Below are 10,000 nucleotides of genomic sequence, written 5' to 3'. Positions count from 1 at the left end.
TGAAGGTGACAAGTGTGGGGAGGCCGTGTTTAGTGTCTTCCCTAGAAGGGGTGCATTATTCTCAGGTGTGCGGCGGTCAACACCATCAACTAAAGATTCTAATGAACTATACCAGTTTGAGACCAACATTACACTGAATCAAGTCCAAGAAGATGAAGGACTTTGGATTCGTTGTGGTTCAATCAGGGCAGCTATGCGACTTGTATTTGAAGAGGAAGAGCAACCGAGTAAGCTGCATTTTAAATGCTTATTAATGTAGTTCTGATTTATTGGTAGGTCAGTTGGTCTGGGTTGCTCTAAATGAGATTGAGGTAATCAGGTGTTGGTGCAAAATCCTGCTGTAGTTATTCTGTGGCTTTGCAGAAAGTTTAACCATTTAGATTTTGTGGAAGGAAAATGTGATTGGTGCTTGACATGTTTAAATAAAATTGTAACTCAAAGCTGAGTAGTATTCCAACACAAACCTGCATAGCTTTGCAAAGATATGAGTGCATAGGATATTTTAAAGTGGATTGTTTGTTGTTTGTTTCTTAGCCAACAAATTACAGTTGGAAAAATTGAGTGACATGGCCTTGTCAGGTAGAAACAGCGTACTTAAACAGCAAATAACAGCAGGAAGTTTAGCCAACTTGTTCCCAGGTAGTGAGTTTAAAGTACCTAAGACTGGAAAAACTTTGGAGAAAGAGCATGCCAGCAAGGAAACATTGGGAGAAGACAGAGATGTTGTAGATATTCAGTTACAGGTTTTACAATGTGAGTATTATAATGAGACTGCATGCCCATTGGAACACAGATAGTGGATGGTTTTTAAGCATAATTTATGTAGTTAATGTCATTTGACAAAAATTGGCCTTCAGATATTTGGTTCACCTTATACAGAATATCTACATTTACTGTGAATAATCTCTCAATTTTTCTGTTCAATTGATTCTGCTACTAGGTACTGTTAGCAAAATTTGAGTTGTATTTCTGTTTAAGTTAGTTTGAAATCTTTACTATCAGGCTGTACTTGGAGAATTTTTTTAGTACTTGGAAAAGGAAGGTCAATGTGTTGCCCACTTGAGTTCAGCTTATGAAGCTTAACTATATTTGCAAGTTTGGGTTTTTTGTGACTGAGCAATAGGTGTCCTGTGGTGACTATGTCTAGAATGAATAAAATGAGATTATGATAAATGATTTTTAGTGGTTGCTACTAATAAAACAAAATTCTGCCAAAAGTTTTTTACAGTTATTGGTTTTCACTGGAAATCATTTATTGCTCAGTTGAGAACTTTTCTGGGTTGTTTGGAAACTTTTGAAAAGGCCAGACAAAGTGTATATGAGTCTAACTGGTAATAAAAATCATTCTTGCTCAGGTTACAGCCACCAAAGTTCTGTGTTATGACTTTGTTTAGGTATACATATATATTTCTAGTTAGTTTATCGACTAAAGCTGCCAGGTTTTATTTCAAAAGAATTTAAATGGTTTTAGGTACTGAGTCCTTCATAGTTCAAAAACAGGAAGACGCAGGAAGTTTAGCTAACTTTTTACCTGACAGCAGAGAGGTAGAGAACAAAGACAGTAGAACTTTAGCCACAGATGTTGAAAATGAAGAAGTGATCTCTTTCTGTGAGTTGAAACAATGGCTTACTCAATTTTCTGTAAGGTTTATAACTACCATGGTATACTGTTTGGTGCTTTTAGGGAGCAGTTAGTGTCATTTACCGATGATTTCTGAGGGTCATCGCGCAGCAGTATTATTTATTATAAATAATATGTGGCATATCAGTTACAGTTGTGTTGAACAGAAAATTAACCTTTTTTAAAAGCCAGAACTTGTGTTCTAGGGGAAAAGGAGAGTCATTTCAGGTGTGCTCCTGATAAGATGTCCAACCAACAAACAGAAAACTCAATTGATAGCTCAGATAGTCAGATAACAAGTGGCATAGAGTTAGACAGAAAGCTTGATGTAAATGAGGTGACCAATGATAAAGTAGAAAGATTTTTGGAAGAGAAACTGACGCCACCAGAAGTTGAGGGGAGTTTGTTTAAAGCAATGCAGCCAACAGTGGACCATGTGGACAAAAGTCCATTAGAACTTGCCACAGAGAAGAGAGAGTATTTAACTGAACAGGAACTACAATATGATAGCTGTAGATGGAGAACTCCAGATGACAGGTTGCATTTTGTTGAAAAAAGTGATGAGGCAAGAGTCGCAAATGTGAAGGAAAGAGGCAACAGAGAAAGATTTCTATCCTGCACAGAAAGACAGTCAGGTTTCAGTATATATCCTGAAGTGATAATGTTTACATGTAAGGATGATGCACCACTCATGAAGCTTAGATTACTTGGTTTGTGAATTTTTTCAAATGACTATGATCAACACTGTGCCATTAAAAGCAACTGTAATTGCAAAAGGAACTCCATTTGGTATCAACAAAATGAAGCTTAGGAATAAAAGGCAGCGCTAAGCAAGTGGGAAGCTGAAAAGAGGCTTATGATGCTGTGACAGATTGTTTTTCCATTGTTAGAAATTACTCCTGATTATGAATGTTTTTTTTCCCTGTTAGAACCTTCTAAGAAGCCACAACCAATTCAAATTTCCAGAGAACCTAAACCAGGTCCTTCAACTGCACCAGATACTCCAGCAGGGTTTAAAAAAGTGAGTAACTTTTCTCCAATTTATGCTTTATTTAATGCTTTTTAACTCCCATGATCTGATTGTTAATTCTCCCCTCTAACTGACACACAATTCCTTGTAAATAAGTTATGAGAATTTGGTGTTAGATCAAGATAACAACTTCTTTCTGATAAGTTTGAGTATTCTCACTACCTGGTGGCTGGATAATGTACACATATTATAGGAAGAAGTTACAAGTTAATCACTTGCAGGAATTAATGGGTTAAACAATTTTTCTTGTGCACTGACTTACATGAGGTTTTATTGAAAGTCTAAGGTAAGATGTGGGGGTCACTGTAAGTTACCTGTTTATTCTTGTTCTGTCGATATCAACCATAAGATATTTTGAAGGCTGGTACCCCCATCCATACCTCTTACTCCTACCTCTCACTTCATGCATCCTCTTATCACTTCCTTACTTCTCATTCTTTACCTCTCCCCCCTGTTTCGCATCCCCTTTCCCTCACCTCTAACCTATAACCTTTATCATTCTCATGCCCTTTCCTCATGCGCTGCCTACTCCCCATCCTCTTACATGTCACACAACCCTCCCCCCTGCTTCTTGCTCTTCAGCCTCAGCCACTCCCTTCCCATCACCCTCTCAACCAACTCAACCTCATGTCCTATCTCCACCCCTCCCCCCCTCACCTGACACAGTCACTCTTCAATTTAGTTGGTCTCCCTGACTCCTGACCTGTATTTTTTTCTGAGGGTTTATCTTACATTTCATCCAATCAGATCCAGGAGTCTGCCCTTGGTTCACATGTTAACAGTATACCTGTGCATCATCTATGTGGAAGTAACACAGCAAGAGAAGGAAAATGTGAAGTAGCAGTTCTTATTCATGGTGCTTTAGGACTGCCAATGAAATCTGATGGAAGGGTTCCACAGCCATACATTGTGGGGTGAGTTGTAGAAACTACTGAGTGACTGGTAAAAGAACAATAGTTTGTCTGGCATCCTTATATCATGTAACAGCTTATGATTATTTTATTATGCCATTGTTAGTGCTTTAAAAGTAACAATGGATATGAAGTCATTGCCAAAGAAGGTAGAAACAATTTATGTAAGTGCTTAATTAACTGTGCTGGGGGTTTTTGGTATACATGTACATCCACAAATTTGACTTTCATCTCCACCAAGTGATGTGGAAACACTTCACTCTCCCCTCAATTATGATCAAACAGTGTTATTCAGTCATGACAATTTATTCTTGTTACTAACATTGATAAAGGGCTATTGGAACATTTTGTTACATTGTTACAGGAAGTCCAGAAGAGCAGTGACCCAGATGCAAATGGGACAGTCAGTGACCCATGCTGTCATTCAACCAACACACTCTCCATCTTGGGAGGAACTGCTGCTGATTGAAGTTAATGATGATGAAGCTAATAATGAAGGTTTGTCTTACAAAAATTTCAAACAAGCTGTTAGCAAACTGGCATATATTTACATGAATACCTATTTCTTTTCTTGCATAGCTGTTATCTTGCTGGTGGCAGACCATCCCAGCAAAGAGTTACTGACAGAGTTTACAATCCCACTCAGTCATTTGAAGCCTTTTCATCAATATCATTTGGAGTTGGTTCAGGTATTGTACACTGGTGTGTGTGAAAAGGGCATACTATTTATTCACAGATTTTTGGAAGAGTGAAGCATGCAGTTAGGCTTCCTGTGGCTGTTTTCTCAGCTCTGTTCTTTTACTCTGCTCAAAAGCTTGGGTGAAAGAGTGCTGGCTAGAGCTACTTGTTTAAAAATTGAGTGGTGTTTTGGTGACCATTTTTTACTGATGTTAAGTGTCCTTAGTCACTTTGAGTCATGGAATCCAGGATAAATTTCAGCGATAATTGGGCCACCTGGATCCTTGTGCAGATTATTAATCTGTAGATGTTCATTTGACTCTTGTGCCTGGTTTTTTTTTTTTTGTTTTGCTTTTTCCAACAGCCCAATTCAGAACTTAGTGGTGATACAAGACTGTACATCACACTGATGAAGAAACTGGACAAGTTACCTCTTCCTTCTGTAGATGCAGAAATTTATGGCATAGAGGTAAAGCAAACACAAGAGAGTGACATTTGATTTTGGAGAGCTAGGCTGGTCATCTGCCACAATGTTGACTTTATTAAAAGGAAATTTCCTGCAGTGTCCATTTTTGCTTTATCCTAGGTATTACTGAGGGGTGTGGACTCACCCATGTTAAGTCAAATGGGTCCACTAATTGCAACAGGAAGAATCGTGAATGACTGGAGACAATACAAGTAAGTGTGCGTGTACCTGTACCTTTAGCTAAAATAACAACCATGCAATAACTGTCCTAATAATTTTCAGGAAGGAATCAAGGAGTAAAAATAATAAAGAAATCAGCAATGAATAGAGTCTAATGTAGTTACTGGCACCAAACATTAATGATCGCTGAATTTGAATAGAATAAGCACAGAATACCAATGTGTGTGATGATGATGATGACAGAAAATATCAACTGAACATGATGCGATAGTATGGTTAAACAACCTTAACCCTTTACATCCTAATATCAGTATACATATTCTCTATGCTGTCCTCCATACAAGTCCAAGGAGGCTGACAAGGAGAATTTATTTAACAATCAAGAGCTGCTTTAGTTAGTGATCATCTCTCCTATTCTCATAACTTTCATGTTTAATTCAGGGGTGATATAGTGAGGAGAAATTAGATGCTCGTCACTCTTAGGGGTTTGAGTGTTAAAGAAGAAGTAATCATTCAAATAATTTGTAGTAAATATTTGTTACTAGTTTATTTTTAAAGGATAAGTGATACTTAAACCATGAATTACCACAGAAATAGAGCACTCCTTTTACTTTTATTATCTTGCTCATTACTTTACTTCTCATTCATTCCTGACAAATGTGGTGTTCATCCTAGGGAAACCATGTTATCAGCCCAGCCCAGACCAGCTGGGATAACGGTGACCACCATTCACTTCCCATCTCCACACCCAACATCGTTTGCCATAGCAGGAGCAGCAAATGAGTATGGAGCTCCACAACTGACAACCACTGCTGGGCCCCAGGAACAGCCTCAGTGGAACCAGACTATGTTTTTCCTAGGGGATAAATCAAGTTTATTCACTACTGAATCAGCTTTAGTTTTAGAATATTACCCAGCTTCACTAGGTAAGATAATAGTGATGCACTTGTGTTACAATTAGATACTGCTTGTACTTGTTTGTAGACAACACAACCTAGTGGTTACTACACTGTTCTCTTGTTATGACATGTGATTTTGAGACCTGATGAGGATTATTGTGATGTGTTCTTGATCAGGGCTCTCTATTAGAAGTATAGGTGGGTACTGGTGAATTGTCAGGGAAATTTTTTGAAAGACTGGGACTAGCTTCCAATCTAGGGGAGAAACAATACTCTAAGATGTTATGGAAACCAAGTTGAGATGTGCAATTAATAGGCTGCTGATCCTTAAGACTTGACTTTTTCTATTTTGACCAGTTGAAAAGGCTATTATGTAAATAATTTTCACCTGTTTATATTGATCACCTAATATTTGGGGTAGGAGTAGGTTGGGATAAGATATCAATACACATAGCTCTCTATGTTATAAGATTTTGCTCTGGTGTGGTAGGCTACTTGAATTTGTAAACAAACTTGCACATGGCTAAAACTGGTACTGTTGATTATATTGAACAGCAATGACCAGAGACTGTTGGCAGCTAACCAGCCCTGTTGGTTACTCCTACCAAACAATGGATCAGTTGCTGCTTTCCAGCTTGCAGTGGGACAGTGCAAAAATGGGGCTAAGGGTAGATAATCTGCCAGTTGAGGTGAATTTCTAGGGTTCTTTGGTTAACTATGTCACATTTTATATGTAACCTTACTATAATGGTAACAAAGGGGTGATGAAAAATAAAAAGAAATCTGAAGTGTTGCAAGGATTTGAATCTCTCACCTTCTGATTTTATCATGGTCACTTTCACAAAACTGACTACAAAATGACCACAAAATTAGGAGATTGAGGTTTGAATGGTTGTGGATTCAAAAATGTTTTCCTGTTCCACCTCTTGTGACAAGTGTCAAACATCTTTCCTCAATTAGTTCTGTCTGTAATATAAGAAAGTTTTAGATTGAATTTTTTAAGGCAAGATTCAAAACTGAAAAACATGGATCAATACAGTTAAACCTACATGACATGAACAAAAAGTTTAATAGTATGAATTAGGACAACCACTGTTAGCAAAAGTAATCTGGTTTTTTAATTATTTTCTTATTGCTTTACTCTGTTTTCCTATAAATTAAAGGGAGTTCTGTGGACCTTAAGTTCCTCCAGAGTCAAAATTTTTGTTACCAGGCACTGAGGAAAACTTGCTTGTTGTTGTTTTAATTTATGTTTTTAATGTATGTTTCTAGGGTTCCAATCTGAGAACTGCTGTTGGCTTAGGCCCCACCGTTGGAATGGTACTCAGACTTGTCACAGATGAGGTATGTAGAAATATCGCTGTATGCAGCTGGTAAAGAGTTCACACATATATATACTTTTTGTCAGTTTTACTGACTGAGGAAGATTGATCAATTAATAGTTGTTTGATTAGAAGATAGATGAATCTTCCGTTTATCAGTGCTATGAATTCTGTTTTAAGAGGTCTGATACCTTACAAGGGGGGAGGGGGTGGGAAGGTGGCAAAATTTCCTTTCGCGTCATGCTTAAGAAACCAGAAACCCAGGCAATTTGAGAAAATTGGCCCGTATGTGGACTGTAACTTTCCTTTAAGGTGTTTCTTATGGTATGTTTTTGTTGTGAGTTGGTTACGTATCACACTAGTACAATTTACATTGAAATTGGATTCTCGTGGTTACAGATGGGATCGTTTTGTCACTCACACATGCTTTTGTCTTACAGAAACCTGACCAGCTCTTGTCTGCCGCCCACTTGTCTTCATTACCAGTTTTCAGGGAAGGACCTCAAGCAGCACCTCATGATGAGCCTGTACAGGCAGAGAATTTCGGAAAAGCAGGACAGGTGGTTAATTTATAATCGTGAATTTGATTGGTAAAGAGGAATTTAGCTTAATTTTTTTCATAAGTATGACGCGGACAGAAATTTCCGAAGCCATAAAAGAAGTGAAACTAATGGCCTCTCCTCCCCTCAACCGATGAGATGCCTTGCCAGTAAGTTAGAGGGATTACACGCCTTGATGCCCGAACCGGCTTCAAAGTTAGCTGGTTTCCAGTTGCCAAGGCTAGGTAAACATGACTCTTCAGTAAAGATACTACACAGAGGAAACATACGTTGAGGAACCAGGGTCAGATTCACTAACTTGTTTCTGTTTTTTCTTTCCAGGCACCTTATGGGCTTCCTCCAATGAATGCAGTCAAAAAAATGTTGCCACAATTTCATTCTTTATACACTGCGCCAAGAAATGAACCAGTCAAAGAATATGTGCCACTGGGGAAATTATCACCTCAAGAAGGGTGAGGCTTTAGTGAAGTATTTCACTGCTGGGGCAGATATAGACGATGCACAAGAAAGGGCTGACATATCACGGTGAAGGCATCGCGTTACTTCTTTAACATCTATCCAAAAGACCCCTCGTGATTTAAAGAAGAATTTTTAAAAAATGATAACAGGGGACAACGAATTCACTAGCTCCCCCTGTTATATCGGGTATTTATGGTGTGCTTAATAGGATGTCAAGTACGGATGTTGTCGTCGTTTGAAATTGACTCTCATTCCTGATCTTCAATTCATCTTTGTACAATCGCGGTACAATTTCCATGCAGTCACGAAGTGGTATGAATTATTCTGTAAAATCAATGACTGGAAAAAAAAATTTTTTGTAGCAACATAAAAATATATTTACTCATGTACATCAGATGTATGGCAAACCAACCACCCCCGTACCCCTCCCTTTCTTACTTTCACGGACTCAGGGGGGAGGGGGGGTCTTTATGGTCTCATTGAGGCCAAGCCAAACGAGATTCTTTTAACTCGCAAGCTTCTTTTACGAGGTTTCCATTTGGTACTCTCTTTATTAGAACCGTTGATGCTTATGGGTCAAGCCAGATTCCTCCGGAGGTGAGCACTTTTTACCAACAGATTGAAGCTTCAAATCTGCTTTCCTTAAGTATATTATTTTGCATATGATCCCGAATATTTAAACAAGAAAGCAAAGTAACGCAAAGAAATGTAGTTAAATTACTGTTGTAGCTCTGATGCAACACTGCATACTTTATTTTGTGTCTTGAAAGGTAAAATTTCCTTGATGTAGCTGTGTAACAAATTACCCCACATGACTGAAGATTATCTGTAACGGTTGAATTGGCCTCGTCTCGGTTATAGCAAGATGAACATCTTAATGCAATGATAGATTTATCTTGAACAGAATGAAGTTATGAGAATTTGATGTGGAAGTCTTTTTCTTTTCCCTTTTCTGGTTGTATGTTAAACGTTCCTTCATTTTAAGGTCAGAGGCAAGCTTGATGCCAACAGTCTTGCTGTCATGGATTACCAAATGAAGGTATAGGGGTAATTTCAGCATCCAAAAAGTAGGTTAAGATTCATTTTTCGTTATCGGTCATATCGATAGTGAACGTGCATAAATAAGCCGATGATTTTTGAGAAAAAATGTGAAAATATTTCCCATAAGTAGTGCCACATTCTCAGAATCAAAAACATGAATGGTTGTTGCCATCAGAAAAAACTTTAAATTTCTAGTATCTCGATATACAGTATTATTAAGGAACTAAAGCTCACGTGTTTTTCAGACGACGAGGGTAGGCGGAAGTATAGAGTTCTTTTCCTTGGTGCTTGTTAAAGAGCTTAGTCGTTACTGTTCAGTTTGAAATGCTATAGCCGTGGCTTATCAGTTTTCACGTTGATATGGAAGCACGTCAGAAGTATTTGAATTCTCCTTTCAGTCGCTGTTTGTGTCAGGAAAAAGATCTGTGCTGAAGTTCCATCAGTTTTAAGGATAGCATGGAATGTTCTGTAAAGGTCAATTTAAGAAAAGAATAAAGATTTGTTTTTGTAAAATACGTTGAGACAATATCATTAGCATTTAGACATGTTGCTTCTTGTGGGATATGCAGGAGGTGGATCGCTACAGGACGGCAATGAGAAAGATGGCAGCTGATCTCCTGCACGTGCGAGAGGATTGCAAACGTTTAGAGGTGATTAGTTGTTGAGTATTAGGAACCGTCTTGTTTTAGTAAGTATAGCATAGTATAGTATAGTATAGTATAGTAAGATGAGTTGGTAATTTTAACTCGTTGTTTGCACAAGTCCAGCTCAGCGAAAACGTTGTTTTCATTTCAACCACTTTTTTATTCTAGAAGGCTTGTGTGCTTCTAGGT

General features: G+C 38.1%; 2 protein-coding genes across 2 annotated transcripts in view; both read left to right on the top strand.

Annotated features, from left to right (window-relative positions):
* LOC113683867 (coiled-coil domain-containing protein 33) overlaps positions 1-10,000 on the top strand; it is a 21,026-nt gene that overhangs the window by 1,743 nt on the left and 9,283 nt on the right. The window contains exons 3-17 of the mRNA XM_089185241.1: positions 1-227; positions 2,551-2,642; positions 3,399-3,565; positions 3,927-4,060; positions 4,142-4,251; positions 4,605-4,709; positions 4,827-4,918; positions 5,562-5,812; positions 6,341-6,474; positions 7,058-7,129; positions 7,548-7,667; positions 7,989-8,119; positions 8,684-8,723; positions 9,112-9,165; positions 9,737-9,817. The exon at positions 1-227 is cut by the window's left edge and continues 64 nt beyond it. Of these exons, the coding sequence (XP_089041367.1) occupies positions 1-227; positions 2,551-2,642; positions 3,399-3,565; positions 3,927-4,060; positions 4,142-4,251; positions 4,605-4,709; positions 4,827-4,918; positions 5,562-5,812; positions 6,341-6,474; positions 7,058-7,129; positions 7,548-7,667; positions 7,989-8,119; positions 8,684-8,723; positions 9,112-9,165; positions 9,737-9,817 (1,810 nt within the window). The remainder of the gene's footprint in view (positions 228-2,550; positions 2,643-3,398; positions 3,566-3,926; positions 4,061-4,141; positions 4,252-4,604; positions 4,710-4,826; positions 4,919-5,561; positions 5,813-6,340; positions 6,475-7,057; positions 7,130-7,547; positions 7,668-7,988; positions 8,120-8,683; positions 8,724-9,111; positions 9,166-9,736; positions 9,818-10,000) is intronic.
* LOC149039310 (uncharacterized) lies at positions 431-2,384 on the top strand. Its single transcript, XM_089185242.1, has 3 exons — positions 431-753; positions 1,472-1,609; positions 1,828-2,384. The coding sequence occupies exons 1-3, from the start codon at positions 567-569 to the stop codon at positions 2,337-2,339; spliced, it is 837 nt and encodes a 278-aa protein (XP_089041368.1). The 5' UTR covers positions 431-566; the 3' UTR covers positions 2,340-2,384.

The sequence above is a fragment of the Pocillopora damicornis genome, chromosome 10 (assembly GCF_964200805.1).
Source record: "Pocillopora damicornis chromosome 10, jaPocDami1.2, whole genome shotgun sequence".
NCBI lineage: Eukaryota > Metazoa > Cnidaria > Anthozoa > Scleractinia > Pocilloporidae > Pocillopora > Pocillopora damicornis.
Note: the sequence above shows the minus strand (reverse complement) of the source record. Positions and strands in the feature narration are given on the sequence as shown.

What these genes read in the sequence shown, in the direction of transcription:
- LOC149039310 (XM_089185242.1), top strand. Translation starts at nt 567, where the DNA reads ATGGCCTTGTCAGGTAGAAACAGCGTACTTAAACAGCAAATAACAGCA. An exon ending in TCAGTTACAGGTTTTACAAT is followed by an intron (nt 754 to 1,471) that starts GTGAGTATTATA and finishes AAATGGTTTTAG; the next exon opens with GTACTGAGTCCTTCATAGTT. An exon ending in TGAAGAAGTGATCTCTTTCT is followed by an intron (nt 1,610 to 1,827) that starts GTGAGTTGAAAC and finishes CTTGTGTTCTAG; the next exon opens with GGGAAAAGGAGAGTCATTTC.